The sequence below is a fragment of the Mesoplodon mirus genome, assembly GCF_964341445.2.
Source record: "Mesoplodon mirus genome assembly, chromosome: 16".
Taxonomy (NCBI): Eukaryota; Metazoa; Chordata; class Mammalia; order Artiodactyla; family Ziphiidae; genus Mesoplodon; species Mesoplodon mirus.
Window position 1 is genome coordinate 36,415,280 of NC_138992.1, and position 25,024 is coordinate 36,440,303.

At 36.0% G+C, this 25,024-nt stretch overlaps 2 protein-coding genes and 1 pseudogene across 5 annotated transcripts in view; all 3 read left to right on the plus strand.

Annotated features, from left to right (window-relative positions):
* Positions 1-25,024, plus strand: part of STK3 (serine/threonine kinase 3) — a 303,925-nt gene that overhangs the window by 88,332 nt on the left and 190,569 nt on the right. The gene's annotated exons all lie outside the window — the stretch shown is intronic.
* On the plus strand, positions 2,145-2,460 carry LOC309791961 (cell division cycle-associated protein 3-like; annotated as a pseudogene). Its single transcript has one exon. The product of its transcript is annotated as a cell division cycle-associated protein 3-like (transcript).
* LOC309792088 (small COPII coat GTPase SAR1A) lies at positions 18,910-20,185 on the plus strand. Of its 2 annotated transcripts, none has more exons than XM_082601363.1 (2): positions 18,910-19,437; positions 19,659-20,185. In XM_082601363.1, exons 1-2 carry the CDS (start codon positions 19,191-19,193, stop codon positions 19,781-19,783), a joined length of 372 nt encoding a protein of 123 aa, XP_082457489.1. In that variant the 5' UTR covers positions 18,910-19,190; the 3' UTR covers positions 19,784-20,185. The 2 variants fall into 2 exon arrangements, with proteins under 2 accessions (XP_082457489.1, XP_082457488.1); XM_082601362.1 differs by having other exon boundaries at positions 18,910-19,033; positions 19,173-19,827.

Sequence of the window (25,024 nt, forward strand, 5' to 3'; positions counted from 1 at the left end):
AAATTGGGTTGTTTTTGTTGTTATTGAGGTTCTGGTCTCATTTTAATTGACTTTTCTCTAGTTTTGGTCTGCCTTTCAGCCAACATTTGCTGGCTGAAGTCTCCTAGCCCTTTGACTTTTTACTGCCTCTGCTTATTGTTCTTCCATCCATCCCCCGTCAGTTTTTGTACCCCAATTCTAATACTCAGTCTAAGTGCCTTTATAATTCTTCCTTTGTAATCAACCCATTGGGAGGTCTTTGAGTTAAAATGGATTTCAGACTTGCTAGTCTACAAGTAGAGGATTGCTTATTTGTATTTAATTATTAAATTACTTTGCTTCGTGCAGTAGATGTGTGCTGGAAAATTTGTGTAAATATTTAATAGTTATAAATTGGCATTAAAATTTTTTTGGATATTATTTTTTAAAAATAATTTTTAATGATTCCTTCAGTGATGAGTATAACGCTCTTGAAACTTATCTGCCATGTAATTGTGTATATTTTTATGACGGGACATATCCATTTTAGCAATAATACAAAATTTAATCATTAATATTAAAATATTTTCGATTTAGTATTAACGTTAAAATAGGAGAAATGCATATTCTAATGTGGAGGCAAGAAGTCAACCTTTAGACCAGTTGGAGAATATATCTGCTGTCCTACATTGGTTATTTTGTGTTAGAGAAACTCAGTGTCACCTAAATATGGATGTTTGATTTTTAAAGACAAGTACCCTCGCATTTTCTTCTTATATTCTTTTACTTCTGTTCCCCTTTTCTTTATTTCCTTCTACACATATTTAGGGCACATTTATCATGTCCCAGTCAGACTTTGAGGATGTAGTGGTTAAGCAGAGCAAGTATGTTTCCTGTTCTCTTGGAACTTCCATTCCAGTGATAACTAGCATTCTAATGATAGAATTATTTAGCTTTCCGTGTGTGTGTGTGTGTGTGTGTGGGTGTAGAGGGCGTGCATATATATTCAGTTGTTTAGAATGTAAGACCATATACTGTAACAACTTTTATTCAATTATAGGTATGTATGTATATTACAAATTATAAAGGATCATACGCCTATATGATTTTTATTATTTTGGCATTACATACATTACTTGTTTTTCTCCTTTGAACTTATCCTCATCTTCCCTTTTTCCCCTCTCCCCACTGCTGCCTTTACTTCCTTTTACTGTTCCCTGTTGCCTAACAGTGTGTGTACATGAATGCTCACACAATCCCTTTCATACTTTTACTTTTCTTTCTTTTCATATTGCCTCTCTTCCTCCCTATCTGTTCCCTATATTTTTCTGCCTGATTATTTTAAGTGATACCTTGATTCTACTAACTATACTTTCAGATCAGAAATAGCCAAGGATCCACAGGAGTGGGCAAATTGGATCATTGGAGAATTTCAGTATTACTTCCAGGACATGTGGTTTTTCACTCTATTTGAAAGTTAGAGTTGTTCTGCCCTGTGGTTCTAATACATATGGGAGTACAAGGCATTCCAGCCCCAAAATTGAGGATTAAGGTTTATTACAGTGACAGTTTCAACATATTTCTGTCTAGTCAGAGTTATTATTCTTAAAGAGATGACTAAGCAAGGAAAACAGAATAAACAGATCTCAGCTTCTCTTGGTTGAGTCTGCTGAGGTCACCTCGTGGGTTTCACAGGGAAGGCAAATTCCCACTGTTAATTTATATTCAAACCTTGCCGTTGGTGTTGCCAAGTCCTCTGTAAAGATGATTAGTTTGGTAACTGCTGAGGAAGCAATCATCATTTTCTCACTGACATACTAATTATGTGAATATGAATTGTAGTGTTGGAGACATATTTCCATTAAGTATTGCTTAGATAAAGAAGTATACTAGGAGGATTGAGCTGCTTTGTACCCAAAGGTGGAAATGGGGCTCGGCATCCCCTCCTTGCCTGGGCTGGGCCCTGCCCCATCCTATTTCTCCTGGTTGAGGTGGGCTCAGCCAAGAGCGTCCCAGTCATTCCAGTGCAGCCCGCTGCACAATAAGCTTCTAGCTCGAGTTTCAGACCCACGTTCACCCAGTGCTGGTGTCCTGTGCACTCCCATCCAGGTAGTGAGCTCTCCACAGCCAAACCTGCCAACGGCAGAGCAGCTGGAGGGTCCTAAGCAGGCCCAGGACTCAGATCCCCGTTCTCCTACCCTTGGCGTTGCACGGACGCCTATGAAGACCAGCAGAAAGCCCCCAAGCCCACTGGTGAAACAGCTGAGTGACGTATTTGAGACTGAAGACCCTAGATTAAGTCTTCAGAACCTATTCTGCCCCTAGAGACACCTTCATCTTCTCAACTGGACTTGCCTCTGGGCACACAGTTTCCCCTTGAGGATCAGACTGAGACTCCCTTCCAAGCAGGTGTTTTCCAAGGAGGAAACAGGACATCCCTCAGAGACCCCTATAGCCAGCCAGGGCTTGGACAAGCCCTTGAGAGACCCTGACACTCCTTGATCTTCAGGTTCTAAGAGCAGCAGACAGAAACCAAACAGCAAGGCGCTAGGGAGATCTTCTCTCACCATCCTGCAGGGTGAAAACTACCCTGGGACTCTGACACCATGACAGGGTAAGCGGCCTTCTCCCCTGAGTGAAAATGTTAGGGAACTAAAGGAAGGGGCCATTCTGGGAACTTCACGACTTCTGGAAACTGGAGGATGAGCATGGGAGCAAGGCCAGGGCCATGGCAAGGAAAATCGGCACTTCCCTTTGGTAGAGAACTAGGCTGTGCATGGGCCCAGCACCAGACTCACCACCAGGGGCCTAGTGACGTTCTGTGTCCTCTCACCCCTTCTTTCCCTGGGAGACTGGAAAGGCTCATTTTCTTCAACTCCCACTATACTACCAACTCTGGGACTGAGAGCTTCCTTAGCTTTCTTTGTGTCTTACGTGTTTCTGTATATTGTAGGAAGTGATTTAAAGAAAAAAAAGAGTTACGCTAGACTCCATCTATTTAAGATTTTAATGCGGGATACTGACAAAGGCAGTATTTCTCTGTATATGTGTGGAAACACTCACAGGAGACAATTTAAGTTGATTTATTAATGATTGAAGATGATTTACATTTCATACTTTAAAAATTAATTAATTAATTATATTATTACATTGAATTTTTTTTTATATGGCAGGTTCTTATTAGTCATCCATTTTATACACATCAGTGTATACATGTCAATCCCAATTGCCCAATTCATGTCACCCCCCCACCCCCCCACTGCTTTCCCCACTTGGTGTGCATACGTTTGTTCTCTACATCTGTGTCTCAATTTCTGCCCTGCAAACTGGTTCATCTGTACCGTTTTTCTAGGTTCCACGTATATGCGTTAATATACGATATTTGTTTTTCTCTTTCTGACTTACTTCACTCTGTGTGACAGTCTCTAGATTCATCCACGTCTCTACAAATGACCCAATTTCATTCCTTTTTGTGGCTGAGTAATATTCCATTGTATATGTGTACCACATCTTCTTTATCCATTCATCTATCAGTGGGCATTTAGGTTGCTTCCATGACCTGGCTGTTGTAAATAGCGCTGCAGTGAACATTGGGGTGCATGTGTCTTTTTGAATTATGGTTTTCTCTGGGTATATGCCCAGTAGTGGAATTGCTGGGTCATATGGTACTTCTATTTCTAGTTTTTTAGGGAACCTCCATACTGTTCTCCATCATGGCTTTATCAATTTACATTCCCACCAGCAGTGCAAGAGGGTTCCCTTTTCTCCACACCCTCTCCAACATTCGTGTTTGTAGATTTTCTCATGATGCCCATTCTAACTGGTGTGAGGTGATACCTCATTGTAGTTTTGATTTGCATTTCTCTAATAATTAGTGATGTTGAGCAGCTTTTCATGTGCTTCTTGAGTATCTGTATGTCTTCTTTGGAGAAATGTCTATTTAGGTCTTCTGCCCGTTTTTGGATTGGGTTGTTTGTTTTTTCAGTATTGAGCTGCATGAGCTGTTTATATATTTTGGAGATTAATCCTTTGTCCGTTGATTCGTTTGCAAATATTTTCTCCCATTCTGAAGGTTGTCTGTTCTACTTCTTTATGGTTTCCTTTGCTGTGCAAAAGGTTTGAAGTTTCATTAGGTCCCATTTGTTTATTTTTGTTTTTATTTCCATTACTCTAGGAGGTGGATCAAAAAAGATCTTGCTGTGATTTATGTCAAAGAGTTTTCTTCCTATGTTTTCCTCTAAGAGTTTTATAGTGTGTGGCCTTACATTTAGGTCTCTAATCCATTTTGAGTTTATTTTTGTGTATGGTGTTAGGGAGTGTTCTAATTTCATTCTTTTACATGGAGCTGTCCAGTTTTCCCAGCACTACTTATTGAAGAGACTGTCTTTGCTCCATTATATATCCTTGCCTCCTTTGTCATAGATTAGGTATCCATAGGTGGGTGGCTTTATCTCTGGGCTTCCTATCTTGTTCCATTGATCTATATGTCTGTTTTTGTCCCAGTACCATATTATCTTGATTACTGTAGCTTTGTAGTATAGTCTGAAGTCAGGGAGTCTGATTCCTCCAGCTCCGTTATTTTCCCTCAAGACAGCTTTGGCTATTCGGGGTCTTTTGTGTCTCCATACAGATTTTAAGATTTTTTTTGCGGTACGCGGGCCTCTCATTGTTGTGGCCTCTCCCGTTGCAGAGCACAGGCTCTGGACGCACAGGCTCAGCAGCCATGGCTCACCGGCCTAGCCACTCCGCGGCATGTGGGATCGTCCCGGACCGGGGCACAAACCCGTGTCGCCTGCACTGGCAGGCAGACTCTCAACCACTGCGCCACCAGGGAAGCCCCAAATTTTAAGATTTTTTGTTCTAGTTCCGTAAAAAAGGCCATTGGTAATTTGATAGGGATTGAATTGAATCAGTAGATTGCTTTGGGTAGTATAGTCATTTTCACAATATTGATTCTTCCAATCCAAAAGCATGGGATAACTCTCCATCTGTTGGTATCATGTTTAATTTCTTTCATCAGTGTCTTATACTTTTCTGCATACAGGTCTTTTGTCTCCCTAGGTAGGTTTATTCCTAGGTATTTTATTCTTTTTGTTACAGTGGTAAATGGGAGTGTTTCTTTAATTTCTCTTTCGGATTTTTCATCATTAGTGTATTGGAATGCAGGAGATTTCTGTGCATTAATTTTGTATCCTGCAACTTTACCAAATTTATTAATTGGCTTTAGTAGTTTTCTGGTAGCATCTTTAGGGTTCTCTATGTATAGTATCATGTCATCTGCAAACAGTGACAGTTTTACTTCTTCTTTTTCCAGTTTATATTCCTTTTATTTCTTTTTCTTCTCTGATTGCCATGGCTAGGACTTCCAAAACTATGTTGTATAATAGTGGTGAGAGTGGACATCCTTGTCTTGTTCCTGATCTTGGAGGAAATGCTTTCAGTTTTTCACCATTGAGAATGATGTTTGCTGTGGGTTTGTCATATGTGGCCTTTATTATGTTGAGGTAGCTTCCCTCTATGCCCACTTTCTGGAGAGTTTTTATCATAAACGTGTATTGAATTTTATCAAAAGCTTTTTCTGCATCTATTGAGATGATCGTATGGTTTTTATTCGTCAATTTGTTAATGTGGTGTATCACATTGGTTGATTTGCGTATTTTGAAGAATCCTTGCATCCCTGGGATAGATCCTACTTGATCGTGGTGTATGATCCTTTTAGTGTGTTGTTGGATTCTGTTTGCTAGTATTTTGGTGAGGATTTTTGCATCTATATTCATCAGTGATATTGGTCTATAATTTTCTTTTTTTGTAGTATCTTTGTCTGGTTTTGGTATCAGGGTAATGGTGGTCTCATAGAATGAGTTTGGGAGTGTTCCTTCCTCTGCAATTTTTTGGAAGAGTTTGAGGAGGATGGGTGTTAGCTCTTCTCTAAATGTTTGATAGAATTCACCTGTGAAATCATCTGGTCCTGTGCTTTTGTCTGTTGGAAGATTTTTAATCACAGTTTCAATTTCATTCCTTGTGATTGGTCTGTTCATATTTTCTATTTCTTCCTGGTTCAGTCTTGGAAGGTGATACCTTTCTAAGAATTTGTCCATTTATTTCAGGTTGTCCATTTTATTGGCATAGAGTTGCTTGTAGTAGTCTCTTAGGAATCTTTGTATTTCTGCAGTGTCTGCTGTAACTTCTCCTTTTTCATTTCTCATTTTATTGATTTGAGTTCTCTCCCTCTTTTTCTTTATGAGTGTGGCTAACGGTTTGTCAATTTTGTTTATCATCTCAGAGAACCAGCTTTTAGCTTTATTGATCCTTGCTATTGTTTTCTTTGTTTCTATTTCATTTATTTCTACTCTGATCTTTATGATTTCTTTCCTTCTGCTAACTTTGAGTTTTGTTTGTTCTCCTTTCTCTAGTTCCTTTAGGTGTAGGGTTAGATTGTTTATTTGAGATTTTTCTTGTTTCTTGAGGTAGACTTGTATTGTATAGCTATAAACTTGCCTTTTAGAACTGCTTTTGCTGCATCCCATAGGTTTTGGATCATCATGTTTTCATTGTCATTTGTCTCTAGGTATTTTTTCATTTCCTCTTTGATTTCTTAAGTAATCTCTTGATTATTTAGTAACATATTGTTTAGCCTCCATGTGTCTGTGTTTTTTATGTTTTTTCCCGTAATTGATTTCTAATCTCACCGCATTGTGGTCAGAAAAGATGCTTGATATGATTTCAATTTTCTTAAATTTTCTGAGGCTTGATTTGTGACCTAAGACGTGATCTATCCTGGAGAATGTTCTGTGTGCGCTTGAGAAGAAAGTGTAATCTGCTGGTTTTGGGTGGAATGTCCTATAAATATCAATTAAGTCCATCTTGTTTAAAGTGTCATTTAAAGCTTGTGTTTCCTTATTTAGGTTCATTTTGGAGGATCTGTCCATTGGTGAAAGTGGGGTGTTAAAGTCCCCTACTATGATTGTGTTACTGTCGATTTCCCCTTTTATGGCTGTTAGCATTTACCTTATGTATTGAGGTGCCCCTATGGTGGGTGCATATATATTTATAATTGTTATATCTTCTTCTTGGATTGATCCCTTGATCATTATGTAGTATCCTTCCTTGTCTCTTGTAACATTCTTTATTTTAAAGTCTATTTTTTCTGATATGAGTATTGCTACTCCAGCTTTCTTTTGACTTCCATTGGCATGGAATATCTTTTTCCGTCCCCTCACTTTCAGTCTGTATGTGTCCCTAGGTCTGAAGTGGGTCTCTTGTAGACAGCATATATATGTGTCTTGTTTTTGTATCCATTCAGCGAACCTGTGTCTTTTGGTTGGAGCATTTAATCCATTCACGTTTCAGGTAATATCGACATGTATGTTCCTATTACTATTTTCTTAGTTGTTTTGGGTTTGTTTTTGTAGGTCCTTTTCTTCTCTTGTGTTTCCCACTTAGAGAACTTCCTTTAGCATTTATTGTAGAGCTGGTTTGGTGGTGCTGAATTCTCTTAGCTTTTGCTTATCTATAAAGCTTTTGATTTCTCCATCAAATCTGAATGAGATCTTTGCTGGGTAGAGTAATCTTGGTTGTAGCTTCTTCCCTTTCATCACTTTAAGTATATCATGCTACTCCCTTCTGGCTTGTAGAGTTTCTGCTGAGAAATCAGCTGTTAACGTTATGGGAGTTCCCTTGTATGGTATTTGTCATTTTTCCCTTGCTGCTTTCAGTAATTTTTCTTTGTCTTTATTTTTTGGCAGTTTGGTTACTGTGTGTCTCGACATGTTTCTCCTTGGGTTTATACTGTATGGGACTCTCTGCACTTTCTGGCCTTGGGTGGCTATTTCCTTTCCCATGTTAGGGAAGTTTTCAACTATAATCTCTTCAAATATTTTCTCTGGTCCTTTCTCTCTCTCTTCTCCTTCTGGGACCCCTATAATGCGAATGTTGTTGCGTTTAACATTGTCCCAGAGGTCTCTTAGGCTGTCTTCATTTCTTTTCATTCTTTTTTCTTTATTCTGTTCCTCGGCAGTGAATTCCACCATTCTGTCTCCAGGTCACTTATCCGTTCTTCTGCTTCAGTTATTCTGCTGTTGGTTCCTTCTAGTGTAGTTTTCATTTCAGTTATTGTATTGTTCTTCTCTGTTTGTTTGTTCTTTAATTCTTCTAGATCTTTGTTAAACATTTCTTGCATCTTCTTGATCTTTCCCTCCATTCGTTTTCCGAGGTCCTGGATCATCTTCACTCTCGTTATTCTGAATTCTTTTTCTGGAAGGTTGCCTATCTCCATTTCATTTAGTTGTTTTTCTGGGGTTTTATCTTGTTCCTTCACCTGGTACATAGCCCTCTGCCTTTTCATCTTGTCTGTCTTTCTGTGAATGTGGTTCTTGTTCCACAGGCTGCAGGATTGTAGTTCTTCTTGCTTGCGCTCCATTTCATACTTTTTTGACTGTGATCCATAGTATGAAATATATTTCACATTGTGACCTATTATGCACATGTGTGCATGCATGTGTGTGCACACAGTTGAAACAAAATATACATAAAACAATACTTATCTATGCATGTTCATAATGGGTCACTTGTGAAATATATTTCATACTATGAATCACTGTTTGTGATCCACTCTGATTTCTGTTCTATCACAGTCTTCTCTTCTTCTACTGTATTTCATCTTTTCATTAAAAAAAAAAAATAAGTGGTCCAAATCCATTCAGTTGATTTCGTGACCAAGTATTGGTTTGTAACTTGCATCTGAAGAGGAAGAATCACTGTATCTTTGGAAATCTGATTTCTTCCAGTGCCCTAATGCTTTCCTTGTTGCCACATGATAGTGGTGTGACCTGGCATTTGAGACTTGTGAGTCCTGAATGAATTCTGTTATCTGTCAGTTAGTTATAGTGGACTCTCAATTAATTGTCCAGTTCACTGAATTGTTGTGAAGATCATATAAGACAATGTAAGTGAGCAGTACATGTAAAATAGTAAATACTTCAGAAATATTAGGTAGCATTATTTAGTTTTCAAGTCTCAAATTGAGATATTAAAATAGTTCAAGTTCTTGCAGAGAGTAGCTTTTTTTTTTTTTTACCTTTTTATTTTATATTGGAGTATAGCTGATTAACAGTGTTGTGATAGTTTCAGGTGCACAGCAAAGCGGCTCAGCCATAGATATACATGTATCCATTCTTCCCCAGACTCCCCTCCCATCCAGGCTGCCACATAACATTGAGCAGTTCCCTGTGTTATACAGTAGGTCCTTGTTGGTTATCCCTTTTAAATATAGCAGTACATGTCAATCCACTTAGGGAGCTTTTGGCTATGGAAAGGATCAGGCAGTTGCTTCATCATCACCTTATTTTGTTTTGGGTTATCGAGTAGTTTTGGCGGTATTGGGACCTTATGCAGTACCCAAGGGAGCTTATTTCCAGCTGCGGGAGAGTAGAATGAGTTTTTTCTGGAGCAGAGAATTCAGAGTCATTGGACCCCCAAAATTTCATTTAAATATTGGTTTGTGTGCAGATGTGCATTTTGTTGGTGAGAGAGTTCACAGTTTTTTTTTTTTTTTTTTTTTTTTTTTTTTTTTGCGGTATGCGGGCCTCTCACTGCTGTGGCCTCTCCCGTTGCGGAGCACAGGCTCCGGACGCGCAGGCCCAGCGGCCACGGCTCACGGGCCCAGCCGCTCCGCGGCATATGGGATCCTCCCAGACCGGGGCACGAACCCGTATCCCCTGCATCGGCAGGCGGACTCCCAACCACCGCGCCACCAGGGAGGCCCGAGTTCACAGTTTTCATCAATGAAAATAAGAGTTTCTTGACCCCCAAAGATTGAGAACTATGGCTCTCAGTAATAATATTGGTGACCCTTAAGAGAGTTTCTTATTATATTGTATATTTAGGATATGGTTTTGTTTAGTATTTACTTTATTACAGCATGTCACTGTTCTGTGTTTTAATCTGGAACCAGTAACTGTATATGCATATGGCATCTGTGATTTCCCCCAAGCCCCTAATACTCTTTTACTTCTGGAAAGGTTAGTTTTAGGTATGTCTAATTACCGTCTGAATTTCCTCATTCCACTGATTTAAAAAAATCATTTTTTCTCTGAATTCTCACCTTTTCTCTTTCTTATGGCTTTTATTTTTTTTAACTTACTATGTATTATAGTAATGATTACGTTGTCTTATTTCCTCTATTAGATCTAAGTTTTAAATGCAAGTGTGTTTCATTTTTGTGTGTCTAATTGAACCTAGTGGAGTGACTTACATAAGAGCATCCAATAAACGTTTTTGTTGACTATGTGCTCAATTACCTTTCTTATCTCAGAGACACTTTGTGGTGGTAATATTGAAATCTAGCAAGCTCAGATTCTTCTTTCATACAATAATAATGTTGTACTTGTAGGTTAGAATAAGAGTGAAATAAACTGAAAAATGAAAGTAAATGCTAATTAAATACAACTTGAAAGCCCTATCCTTGCTCATGGCTTGACTTTCAAACTTTTACTAAGTGCAGTTTATTTATTTAAAAATTCAATTTTATTTATTTTTATTTATTTATTTTTTATACAGCAGGTTCTTATTAGTTATCTATTTCATACATATTAGTATATATATGTCAGTCCCAATCTCCCAATTCATCACACCACCACCCCACTTTCCCCCCCTTGGTGTCCATACATTTGTTCTCTACATCTATGTCTCTATAAAATATCAGTTTTAAATTGATTTAATTCATATATATATATATATATATATATATTATTTTATTTATTATTTTTTGGGGGTACTTTAGATCCTGGAGATCAGAAAGACCTAATATTGGCCTCTGGACAATAGCCTTGGTTTGCTAACGGGGATATAATCATTAACCCTGTTGAGGGTCTTAAAAGCAATTGTATAGACTTACTATATTGATCGTAGAAAGTTTTGTTGTGTTTTGTTTTTAAACCAGTCATAGAAACTGTTTAGGCTAACATTTATTTTAGAAGATATAAATATCTAGGTGTGTTTGTGTTAGGAGGTTGGGAGGTATCTGAGGGCAGGTGTTGACTCTGTAATTTCAAGTGTACAACGCTTAATTCATGATGGTTTTGGAGGAAATGCTGTCTGTAGCAAACTTGACTTTTGAAATCATGGCTGATCAGACATATTTTTAAAAATGAAGATAGTCAGACACTTGTAAGTCAGACACATCTGACTTAAACAAAAACTATGTATTTTAGTTAAATTCTTGCAGAGTAGAATTTTCAGCTGTTCTAGAGGACTATATTAATTACAGATTATTTGTTTATCTTAACTTGGTTTTCAGTATAACTTTTACATAAATAGAATCATCTTCATTACATCTGGGATCATTTAAATAGCATAATTACATGTAGTTGTGCTATGTAATGAAAGGTAAGGGGTAAATGATCAGAGGTGACTTTATAAGCATTGCAGTAAGTGACTTATAAACTGAAGGTCACCGTTTTAATTGGAAGGTTTGTGGATCTCTTAAATTCTGTAATCAAATGAGTGATATCAAAGGAAGAAGTAATTTAACATAACAATTGTGGCTTACACTGAACATATGTTCCTGTTAATAAGTTGCATTATAGTCTTTAAGGACTTGTATGTAGTTAGTACATTTTGGTTCATTTGATACCCACAGTTTTTCTTAATTTTTATTAGTGAGTTGTTACAGTGGTTAACAAGAAATACACAGATTTAAGTTGCAATAGTTTTCCCAGGGTTATATGATCTAACTTCACAAGCTTCTTGGACATATGTAGATGCTTTTCTATTTTGCTTTAGTTATGACATACAATTGATATAGGCAAGCATGAAAGCTTGGGCAAATTTTCATTGCTTTTTCTGGATCTTGCTCAGGTTCTGTGGTATTTATGTAAAGCACAATTTTGTTACTTGGGAATGCATGTTGAAATTATCATGTGCACTATTTTGCTGTAGGCCTGTTGGCACTGCCACAAAGGTAATACACTGCAGTAGGCCATTTCCTTGTCGGCTGCATTTACAATTTAATAGAAATATTACATGACTTTTTAAACAAGTGTTTTGGCAGGGAGGAAATGGCAGATTCCTTACAAACAAGCATAGCTTCCTTTCCTTAACCACACTCCAGCTACTCAAGAAATTGTACTTGGTTTCAAGTTTGGGGGTTTGAGGGTAGAATGGGAAGTCAGGTTGAAACAGGAATGACATTGATATTTATTGATACTATAAAATAGTTATGTATTTTTAACTGCTGGATTTTATTACTATATAGTTTCAGTGAGTGACAACCAATATATTTCTGAATTAGGGCTGAGGTTATTTTTATGCAGTTCACCTGGCTGGGACTATCTGGTTTTGTTTGATTGGTTGAAAAGGTCAGGATTACCAGATAGGCTCTAAGATGTTAGTTTACTTTTTGTAAGTTTTTTTAATAGTTTTGGCTTTGCTGTATATATTGGTCTTCATGACATTTGCCTAAGCACTGCTTCTTTAATATCAATGATGATTTTATCTTGAAGATGAATCACTTTGGAGGGTAGAGAATATGGAAAGAAAATTTGGTAGACTTGTTAGCACTGACATACAACATAATGGATTCCTAGCACATCTTTTGGTCAGTTTGTTTTAGTTCTCTATTGTGTGTTTCGAGTTTGAAAGGTCACGTTTACACTTTTTTTTTTCTTGGGTGTTATTCCATCCTATCCCATTCTTATTTTATTTAGTTCTTTGAATCTTAAGTCATTTGTAGTTTTGGATAAAATGCTGACCTCTTTAATTCTAAAGTATTTTATACTTTTGGGAACTCTACAGAAAAAAAATGCACTTTACCTTCAGCCTTGACTTTGGCCACATTTTACTTTCTAGCGTAGATCCCCGCTTTTTCTTCTGTACAGAAAGAGAACAGTTTATAGTTAGGTCTTTCCCCTTTTCTTATTGCTTCTGACTTCTTAGCCAGCTTACCTGGCAGCTGTAGTAAGTTATGCTGCTGTGGTGTGGTAGAGACTGGCATTGGGTGTGTTCTTATAGCCATCACAGCATTGGCTTTTGTTATTTTCCATGTTTCAGTTTGTTGGTAATGGACATATGGACGTCATATGTTCCACAGAGTACTGTACGAAGCCAATTTGAACTGTTTCCATTTGCCTCCAGTCCAATCATGATATTTATTTTTCCATGGCACTTACCCAGATTATCCATACCTCCTGCTTAGCTTGTGTCACTGCCACCATGGACTGTATTTCTTCTGATTGCCTCCAGTTTTTCACAGTATCTAATTGCCTATTCTGCCTTAGCTTTCTTTGCACAGCATTGATTGATGTTTATAAAATATCCCAAGATCTTTTAGATAACAGATACTCAGGTGCAGAGAAGTATGATATTCAGCTTGTTTTTTGTTTATATGTAAGGATAGTTTTATATCCAGCCTCATAGAGTGGAATTGAATATTCTAGTGGAAAACTTAGAAGAGTAACTGTGTGGTTTTAGCCAATATTGCTTACTTTTTAGTATCAACAATAACAGCAATGTGATCTCCCAGAGAACCTTTGATATAACAAATCAGGTCATAATTTTATTGCTGAATTTTGAAGAGAAGATCCTGGATGCTTCTTTCTAGGCTTGAGAAAATATGTCTACATTATTGTTTACCATAGCTGTTCTTCACCTCTTAGCCCTCTGTAAAGTCATTTTAGATACTGATTTTCAGAATATGAATGAATGAGTTGCAGTCGTTTCATGACATTAGGTGAGTCAACTATTACTGTGACCTAGAAGCTTTGGCTTTACAAAGGAATGCATTTATTCATTCATTTAGCAGATATTTACTGAGCACCTACTATGTGCTAGGGACTCTTCTAGGTGCTGAGGATGCAGCAGCAAAAAAAAAAAGATGAAAAATTCTCTTCTTTGCGTTTGTATTCTAATGAGGGAGAGAGATAATAAAGAAGAGAAGTAAATACAACATCTAGTATGTTAGTAATAAGTCCTGCAGTAGAAAAAATAAAGCAGGGAAGTGAGATAGGAAATTTCAGTGATGGAGTGGAGTGATTGATGTACAGTACTGGATTGCTAGTGAAGGCCTCACTGGGGAGATGACACTTGAATAAAAACTTAAAGAAAATGAAGATATCTGTGTATGGAATATACCAGGTAGAGGCAACTAACTCTACCTGCTGCAAGTTCAGTGGTCCTGAAGTGGGAGTGTGCCTGGTAACTCCACGTGCGGATCATAGAGACTTGAAGGTTATAGTAAATACTTAGGCTTTTATTCTGAATAGGTGAGAAGTCACTGAGGATTTCTGAGTAGAGGAGTGACATGAGAATGAGTAGCCTGGAGAGTTACAAGGGTGGAATCACATAAACTAGTTTAGGAGACTTGTATGAACCATGCAAGAGATGATTGGATGAGGATGGTAAAAGCAGTGAAGATAGTGAGAAGTAGTTGGTTTTTGGTATATTTTTAAAAGTAGATTAACAGGGTTTGTTGATGGATCAGGTGCATGAGAACACTGAAAATGCTTTAAAGCCATTCTGTACAACTTTGGGAGATGGTCTTTTTTCCACTCTGTCAAAATATAAGGCAGAAATTTGAATGGAATGTAGAGTTTATTCTTCCAGGAAGCCTAACTACAAATATAATGCATGTTTATTGTGGAAAGGAAGGAAGGAGGAAAGAAAGAAAGAAAAATATAAACAAGAAAATAAAAATCACTTGCACTTGTTCTGCCTAGAGATTCACAGTTAGCATTTGGTATATGGTATTCCTGTTTGCTTTGCATATATACCATGACCATGAGAACGTGCTGTTTTTTAACCAGAATTGGAATCATGAGATTGTGTTGTTTTGTAATTTTCATTTTTCATTTAGCACTGTATCTTGGGAGCTTCCCCATATTCTTAAGTGTTTTGAGCCCTAAAATGTTTTGAAAATTGCTTAAATGAAATAATTTTATATATTCTACTTCTATGATAGAGCTTTAAAATGAGTAGTGTCCTTTTTTAAGACAAAAGGGAACAACTTAAAGAAGCTATTGCTTATGGGGTAAGGGGAAAAAGGGTTATTATGGGATTATGTGAAATCATGTGTGTGAAGCTTGTGAAAGCATTATAGAATTTGAAGAATCTTTCATTCAATAAAAAAAAATTTACAAAAAGGAGTCATTTCTAGTCAACAATCCTAAAGTGTGTAAAAATGTCTTGGTTTTAAATATTTAATACTAATAAATTATTCACTAATTATTATAAATTATACTTTTAAAGACTATAAATATTCTGACAACTTTTAAATTAAGGTATAACATCAATTCTGTATGGATTTCATTTTTATTTCTATATGAAATTTTTTAAACACTCTTTTAGAGGAAATTATTTTTGAGCCTTAAGAAACTGATATTTACATTGCAACTTATACATCCTATCTTTAACTTTGTATCAAGTAAGTAGTCTTAACCAGCTGAATGATTGCATCAAGCCTGAATAATTAACCATATCAGAAAACATGCAATTAATAATGAGCAGATTGTTAGATACTTCCTTCTAGCAGTACAGTCATTTAAAAAGGAAAACATTCTAAACGTTTTTTCATTTAAAATGTATTTTACCTGCCAAAAAATACAAATGTGGTTTTCTTAACCTTGAACACTGGTATATGCATGCGCAGTAGGGAAGCATTCCTCTTTTGCCAGCTAATTAGCTTTTGACATAAATGTAGTTGTTCTCCAACTACCTGAGTCCTTCTAGTATCCCTTGTGCTGATGGTATTCTGCATTTATAAAATATATTTTGAAAAATTTCAAGAAGAAAACTTCTGAGAAGGAAAAAATGATGAAGGACAGAATAACAGTACCCATATTTGGGGGTTTGGAGGAGGGAGGTAAAAGAGAAGCTAGAGAGTAAGAGAAGAATTAGGAGAACATGGTGTTTCAGGCAAGGGAGAGAAGAGTTTTAAGAAGGAGGTGACTGATGACTTTTTATCACTGTTTGTCATTTTTGCCTTTAGATTGGGTAGTATGAAAAGATTATCAGATTGGAGGTCATGGTTCACTTTCAGGAGTGTAATTTAATTGAGTGGTAGGGCAGAAGCCGATTCCTGAGGGATCAAGGAATGAAGGGGAAGTAGGGGAGTAGAAAGCAGCACCAGTAGAATCTATGTTAGGTATTTGGCAACCAAGAAGAGGAGAGAAGTTCGGGAGATAGTTTAAAGGCATCAGGGTTGAGGAAAGATTTTAATAGGATGAGGGGACTTAATCTGATTTTAGAATGAGATGAAGGACTCAGGGAGAGGATTAAAGATATAAGGAGTGGGGCCAAAGATGGCAAACAGTAACACAAGGCCCTGGTCAAAGAGGAAAGGAATGTGATTGAGGGTGAAGGTGCTGTCATTAGCCTTGGGGAAAATGGATTTAAAGTATATCCTGTTTATACCATGCTCATGTTTTGACCATCAAGCGCTGTATTTTAAGATCCCATCGCTTACTGCTGCAGTAGCAATATAAAGCATTCTGTATGGTTGCCAGGCTTAGTCAGGGCCAGTAGGTTGAAGAGCAGTAATACTTTTGCTAGGCAGTGCTTGGTTTAGGAGCACTGGTTAGCTGTAGTGGTGGTTCAGTTGCTTACAAAGTGTTCAGAAACCTCTTAGCCAACTATATTCTGACCTGCTCTAAAAATAATCAGTTAAGAGTGAAACTACTGAAAGACTTCACCCAACTTTTTAAAAAACAATTGTTGGAAAATGTACATAACATAAAATTTACCATTTTAACCATTTTTAAGTGTACAAGTCAATGACACATGTAGCAGTTATTGAAAAAATCTGCATATAAGTGGACCTGTGCAGTTCAAGCCCATATTGTTCAAAGGTCAGCTGCACCTTTACACTGTTGTACAACCACCATGACCATCCATTTCCAGAACTTTATTTTAAAGAGTTTTTCCTTTTTTTTTTATTGTGGTAAAATATGTACAACATAAATTTACCATTTTAACCACTTTTAAGTGGCATTAAATACATTCACATCGTTCTGCAGCCATCACTACTATCCACCTCTAGAACTTTTTCAACATCCCAAACTGAAACTCTGTACTCATTAAACAGTAGCTCTCCATTACTCCCTCTCCCCAGTCCTAAGTAGCCACCGTTCTTTTTGTTTCTATAAATTTGACTATTCTAAGCACCTCGTATAAGTGGAATCATGTAATATTGTCCTTTTGTGTATGACTTCTTTTACTTAGCATATCTTCAAGGTTCATCCATGTTGTAGCATGTGTCAAAATGTCATTCTTTTTAAAGCCTGAATAGTATTCCATTGTGTGTATATGCAACATTTTGTTTATCTATTCATCCATTGATGGCCACTTGGGTTTGTTTCCACCTTTTGGTTATTGTATATAATGCCACCATGAACCTTGAACAGGGATGTACAAATATCTGAGTTCTTGCTTTTAATTGCTAGTTCATATGGTAAATAATTCAGTGTTTAATTTAATAAAACCATACTGTTTGCCACAGCTAACCCAACTCTCTAGATATTAGACATACAGATCAGAGGGCATACAGAATGCATAATATTTTTATTCAGTGGAACTGAGATGTGGGAAAAGTACATTTCTGTTTAGTGTGAATCACATTTAAATAATTTCAGGAAGTTATTAAAGATAGAGGAAAAGATAACGTTTAAAAATTTTTATAGTTGTAAAGTTTTTTCTCATATCATACGTGGTGTAAGGCTATTAACAATGTTGATGCGTGATATAGAAAGTAGAATGCTTTATTTCCCACAAACCTTGTATTTTTATTCATAAAGCAATAATGTGTATTTTTCTTCCATTGTTAAATATTTGGCTGTTTTAAAAAGCTTAACCTAAATTCTGCTTTTGATCCAGTAAAGGTTACATGCTTCATCCCCCAATTCTTTGACTTGATGTCAACATATAATATTTCAAAGTTTATTCCAGTAATTTAATTTCATATTAAAATCATTAATGACAGTTTCTTTTTGTTGTTAAATGTATATTTGAAATATAGTTATCATTCTCAACAGGAACCTTTTGTAACACATTTAATGGAAATTTATAAGACAAACATTAGGCATGACAAAGAAAACAAAAAGCCTTCTAACAGGAAAACAAATATGTGAGGCAAAGAAATGGAAAATATGAACTATTCTCTTGCATTTGGAGCATTTCCTGGTTTTTCTTTTGAGATATTAGTAGAAAGTGCCTCCTAGTTTCTTCTAGTAGCCTTTTATTTGAGGTGAAGCGTTTTCAGACTTGATCTTTTGGCTGCTATAATTGATGGTTTGGGAGGTGACTGTGATCTCTTGACATATTTTCCCTAAGCTAAAGGATAAAGGCTTCAAGTTTGGAATATGGAATACTTTCTTTTTTGCCCTAAAACAGGAATATGAATTAGTGATCTCTGATAGCCATAAATATAGCCTTATGATTTTATGTTCTTTTTTATTTGCTTTCCCTGGGCTGCTCCAGTTCTTGATTCCCATTTTGTCTTCCATCGTGAAGAATTTTTCTGATTAATTGCAAATTGAACCTTCCATTGAGTTTGTAAATACATGTGTAAATCTTTTAGTGGTATTTTACATATTACATTATTTTAACATCTGAGTATAACAGTATAATAGTTATAATTTGTGTGGTTAAATTTACAAAATAGGTCTTTGGTTGCCATTTAGTGTGTATTTTCTTAATAATTTAGCTATTTTTTTTTCCAGGTAGCTAAACACATAAGTACTGTATGCCAAAATTACTCTTATAACTTGGATAACATGGAACAGTAATTATACAAAGTAATTTTTTAGTTGCTATTTTTCATGTGTATTTTTTGTATGAAAATCTTTTTTTGGAGAAAAAGAGTTCCTGGTAGATGAATTACATAATCTCATGATGAATTTAAAAGAAATAAATTATAAAATGAATACTTAAAAGTAAACATAAAACTCTAAGCTTTTGGCTTCTGGGCTCTACGCTCTGAGGGAGGGTCTAAGCCGCCTGCCGCCGCCGCTGGAGGAACCCCTTAGGCCATTCGGGGACTAAGGCTCGTTGAGGCACAGTGAATTGCCCAAGGCCCCGCAGATAGCAAGTTGCATCAGTGTGACATTTTGTTCCAGATTATTGATGGGGCTGATTTCCTAGAAGTTTTGCTAACTGGTAGACAGCAGTGGTGTATCTAGGGAATGCTAATGAGCAGCTGCCTGGAGGAGTGAATCACACAGCAAAAGAGGTAGTAAGCATTAATAATGTCTTTCATCTTTGAGTGGCTCTACAATGGCTTCAGCAGTGTGCTCCAGTTCCTAGGACTCTACAAGAAATCTGGAAAACTTGTATTCTTGGGTTTGGACAATGCAGGCAAAACCACTCTTCTACACATGCTCAAAGATGACAGATTGGGCCAACATGTTCCAACATTGCATCCGACATCAGAAGAGCTGACAATTGCTGGAATGACTTTTACAACTTTTGATCTTGGTGGGCATGAGCAAGCCCGTCGAGTTTGGAAAAATTATCTCCCCGCAATTAATGGGATTGTCTTTCTGGTGGACTGTGCAGATCATCCTCGACTCATGGAATCCAAAGTTGAGCTTAATGCTTTAATGACTGATGAAACAATATCCAACGTGCCAATCCTTATCTTGGGTAACAAAATTGACAGAACAGATGCAATCAGTGAAGAAAAACTCCGTGAGATATTTGGGCTTTATGGACAGACCACAGGAAAGGGAAATGTGACCCTGAAGGAGCTGAATGCCCGCCCCATGGAAGTGTTCATGTGCAGTGTGCTCAAGAGGCAAGGCTATGGCGAGGGCTTCCGTTGGCTCTCCCAGTATATTGACTGATGTTTGGACAGTGAAAATAAAAGAGTTTTACTTCTCTGGACTGATCCTATTCACAGCTTCCTCATGAACTTTTCTAATAGAACAAGGAAAGCTCTCCGACCATGTCTGGCGTTGAGAAGCCAAGAGTCTCTGTCAGCTCTCTCATCGCCCAGTGGTGACATGTGCTCTTCTCCACACTGTTGGGAGGTAACGCTGCCCCACGTGCTGGTGCAGGTCAGCACCCCGGGACTTGGAAGCGGCAGGATTTGCCGGGTAGAGCTGTGTGCCATCATGGAGCACCTGGAAAGAAAAACACGTCTCACCACTGTGGTTGATTTCAAAAGAAAGTGATTCTGTTTTTTAAAGAAAGTGTTATTAGTGTAATTGGTGACCCTCCTAATAACTTCTTGAGTTCACAATTTAAAAAAAAAAAACAAAAAACAAAAAACAAAACTCTAAGCTTTTGTGTATTATTAAAATTTTTGGAATATAACATTATCCTGTGTATTTACTAGTTTTTGTGGTATGGATAATAATTTATATAGCTAACATTTATTGAACCTTTTCTACATGCCTACCATTGTTCTGAATATTTTTTGAAGGAGTCAATAAATAGTTTATTACTTCTTTCTTTTTTAATTTAATTTAAATTTATTGAGAAGGAATTCATGTAACATAAAATTCTCTATTCTAAAGTGAACAATTCAGCAGCATTTAGCACCTTCACAGTGTTGTGTAAATACCACCTCTACCTAGCTCTAAAGTACTTCCATCACTCCAAAATAAAGCTCAGTACTCGTTAATCATTTTATCCTCATTCCCTCCAGACCCCGGCAACCACCAGTCTTTATTCTATCTCTGTGGACTTACCTGTTCTGGACATTTCATACGAGGAATCATGCAATATGTGGTCTTTGGTGTCTTGCTTCTTTCACTTGGCATAATGTTTTTTATCCACGTTGTAGCATATGCCAGTACTTTATTTCTTTTTCTGGTTATGTTTTACAATTTTTGCATATACTAATATTTAATCCTCAAACAGTTCTGTGAAGTAATTGTTATTACTATTATCTACAGTTTATAGATGATAAAAGTAAGGTATAGAGACTAAGTAACCAATAATTGGAAGAACCAGGATTAGAACCTAGGCAGTGGACTCCAGATCCTGGTCTCTTAACCCAGATGTAAGATAGTGTTGTGTTCATCCTTGTATGAAGTAGGTCCTAAGTATATACTGAGCCAAATTGAAAAGGGGATCCCGTGATAATTGGAAAAATTTAAGTGGTGTAGCTGAATGTTTGGGCAATGAGAAAGTTTAGAGGCCCCACATAAAATATGTAAGACCAAACATTAATTATCTTTTTGATACTTTGGTATTTTTGGAGCTAAATACCATCCAAAGTCAATAGAGCATATAGATATATTTTTAAAGAAATATAGCAAAGTGTGGTAGCTGCTTCTTGGAGCTCTAAAGCATTTGATAGCAGTTATATGGCTTCTCTTTATGTAAAATTTAAGCCTGCATCAGAGTTCTTCAAGACTGTCTCCCTTCCCTGCAGTAGTAATAGCTTTATGATCAGAATATGCCAGAATTTGGCAGTTTCCCAGAATTCTGATCACTAACCTTATTACCACCTAACTTTCTACTTTGTTTGAGAAAAGTTAAATCATCTTAAATAACTCTTTACTCTTAAATTATATTGTTTGGCTAATAGAGAAAGCATCCTTCTTTTCTGAAGCAATTGCTTTGAAACTTTTAGGGGAATAGGATTTCTTTTATACGCCTTTACTCTTAGCTGAACTTTGAGTACCACAAAACAAAACAAAACACAAAACTCTTTCTTTTCTAAATCTGCTAGAGCCAGTGGAAGAGATAGTGGTGATGTCCTGTTAATTAGCTTAATGACATGTAGATGAGAGAGTTTATGTAAAACAAATTTTTGAGCCATAGTTTCATTATAGTGTCAAATAATTGATACTGTAGAAAACGTCTCCCCCAAGGCAGTAAAAAATTTATATCTATATATCAACACTTATCTCAGAGAAGTTTATCAATGGGTCCTTAAGCATTTTGTTTTACATAATACAAAAGATAATTTTATTTGCTGCTATCTTTGTATGTATACAAATAACCACATTGTTAATTTCTTTTTCATATAGACGATTTATTGAATTTATGGCATTTACATTGGCATGTAGTTATAATTAACTGTGTCTTTACTTTGCTCCTAGCAGAAAATGGTCTTTTTCCCTCAGATGGGTTTAGACAGTAGTTCTAGGTGCAAAGTCTCCATGTAAGGAATTAACCCTTATACTCATACAAGCTGTCTTCTAATTTCCTAGGTAATGTTTCTGAAAGTTAAACAGTTGACAGATTCTCATCCCAGAGAACTTTATTATACATTCTCTAATTTTATTTGCCTTGTCAATAATATATTTCTAGCATTCTGTTCATGTTCTTTAATATTGACTGTTTCTTTCATGTTAAACACAGTGTTGACCAGCTTAGATTGAGTGAGCTTCTAATTGAGGCTAAGGGTTTCACATTAAATATAATGATTTCTATTTGCCTCTTGATCGTTACTTCTTATCATGAGTCAGTACTTTCTTTTTTCCCTTTTCTATTCATTTTTTATACAGTGCAGTAAGTACTAATTTTCATATATTTATCAACAGGAAACCCTTGAAAAAGGTTGAAAAGTTATTTATAAGTACAGTTATCTTCTAAAGATATAGATGGAAGAGCTTATGGTTGAAAGATGCTGGGAGCTTGAGCCTTCTCTGAACGTGTCTCCATTTCATCAGTGAGTTATTTCTTTTCTCATGTGAAAGGCATCCTGAATCTTTCCTGCCTTCAGATGCCTTTGAAGAGCTAGGCCTTAAATAGAACAGTGTAGGAGAAAGGAGGTAAGTGAAGGAAAGGGAGGAGCAGGAGGTCCATTTGACTCACGTGTTGTAAGGAGTTGGTACTGTGTTACCGTCAGTTGTGCAGCATGTTGCTTGATGCCGTTGTAGGCTCTATATTCCCTTACTTGTTCATTGATTCCCTGGTTGTCTGTGTGAAGTACCCTAAGAAGACATGACAGAAGGTGTCTTTTGTTCTAAAATTTCCACTTTCAGTTTTTGGAATATTGCTGCTTATTAGTAAAACAGAAGTATTTTAGATGAATCTGTTTCCCTTACCTTCTTATTCTTTGAAAAGATGTAACAAAGGATGTTAGGATGTACAAAGGACAAGTCTTCCTGCATTTGAACCAACCAAATACACATATCTTAAACTTAGCTAAGGGTATTTTGTGGGTTTGACATTATGGTCATTTGGTGTTAAAGGAGTCTTTCCTGGGTCACAGAACTTTAGGGTACTTTTATGATTGGGTTGCTATAACAAACGTATCCTGGTTCTAGCAGGAAGAGTTACTTCTAACTCTTCTGGGAAAGCAATTCAGAGTTAGAAATTTAGGCCAATACATTTGTTGTGCTTTTATGAGATAGTAGAGAATGTAAGAAAAATATTAAGATTTCTAAAATGTGAAGAATAAAATTTAAGTATTCTTAGGTAATGCATTGCTTAAGAGATAAATAGCCATTAATGAACTGAGGCTAATTTGTTTATAGTTAATTTTTTTGTTAATGGGCTCTTTGATTTGGAATATGATGTAAAATACTGTATAGATAATCAAATATCCAAGTCTTTTGATTTTAAGTCTGTTTACATGAATCATAAGAAAAGATTAATTTGGCACGTGTAATCAAGTAGCAGAAGCAGTTTGAAAGCTGGATACAATTGAAATATAATTGGAATTAAATAGAAAACATTTATTTCATATTTCTAAATGAGGTTTTAATTAAAGTAAAATTGATTCATCTTTTTTTGACATTTCTCTGAGAAGGAAATTTGAAACATACTTCAGTTGATGGTTGGCTTTCTCTGACTTTGATTAATCACTTTCAAAGTAAGCAGTAGACCAGTACAGTAATTTCATAATTATACACAAGTGAGATTATTTGAAACTTTACCATAACTGTAAAGGAAGCTTTACATTGATCAACTTCATATAATACTGTGTATTTTTCTTTTATGATTCAAATACTTACAAGTGCTAATCTGAAAAAAAGATTCTGTTATTTTTGCAACTATAATTTAATGGGGGAAATTTAAACTAGAAAATTTCAAAGACATTTATCTATTAATACTGAACACTTTAAGTTTTTCAGAAAACTAGCTGATGAAACTTTCAGTGTGGATAAGTATTGGAAAGAATCCAACAAATGGAGCCGATCGTAAGTTTTGATTCCACACTAGTGAACCAACTTGTGTTTCCCCAGAGCACTGCTAACAATAAAACTTTGAACTGTCTGAAAGATTTGAAATGACAACAGAACTTGATTATTTGTGATCAGAATAAAAGAACTCTCATCTGTGCAAGATGAAATGCTCCTATCAGTTAAAAATTTTTTCAAGTGTCAAAACTGATACAAAGAGAAATTATTTTCTAATTAATATTACTGCAAAATGTGCATCTCATCTTAGCTATATGTCTAGAATCTTCATTGGGAACAAAAGACTTAACTCTATCTGAAAGACTCTCATAGAGTCTTCTGAAGACCATAAACCTAAATGCAATATCTTCTATTTAAAAATTTCCTATAAGCTCATTTCTTAGAAGAAAACTTTTAACAAGATAAAGTGTTTTGTCACTGATACCATATGAAACAAGTAAAAATGTTTAATACTGTAATGAACTTTTAAAAACATTGGTTAACTTTTATATTGAGGCACTTGCTTCATCTCTTTTAAGAGTTAAAAAAGTGCTCTTTAATGGTAGAAGCCAAGTGCTTCTATTCTTTTCAATACTAAAATAAAACAAAAGTTATTGGATTTTTTGTGGAGAAAATGTCATTTGATTTTTAACAATAAAGCTTAAATCACAATTATGTTTATGAGGAAAAATTAAGCTTTTCATAATGTTAATAATTACATAACTTTTATATGTTGTGAATTTAAACGTTTTTTGTGTTTAATTTTTAAAACTGTAGAGTCAAATCAAGGTAAAATCTTTCAGAAAAGACTATCAGAATTTATATTTGCTCTGTTTCCTTATTTTGACTTGCCTTTTATTATATATATTCATTCCATTTTTTAAATGATGCTGCATATTTAATGAAAGAAAGTTTCTTTAAAGGAAGTGTTGCCAATCAGTCTAAATTTGTTACAGTTAAAATTTGATGGTCTACAGACAATTTATAATCCTTTTCTT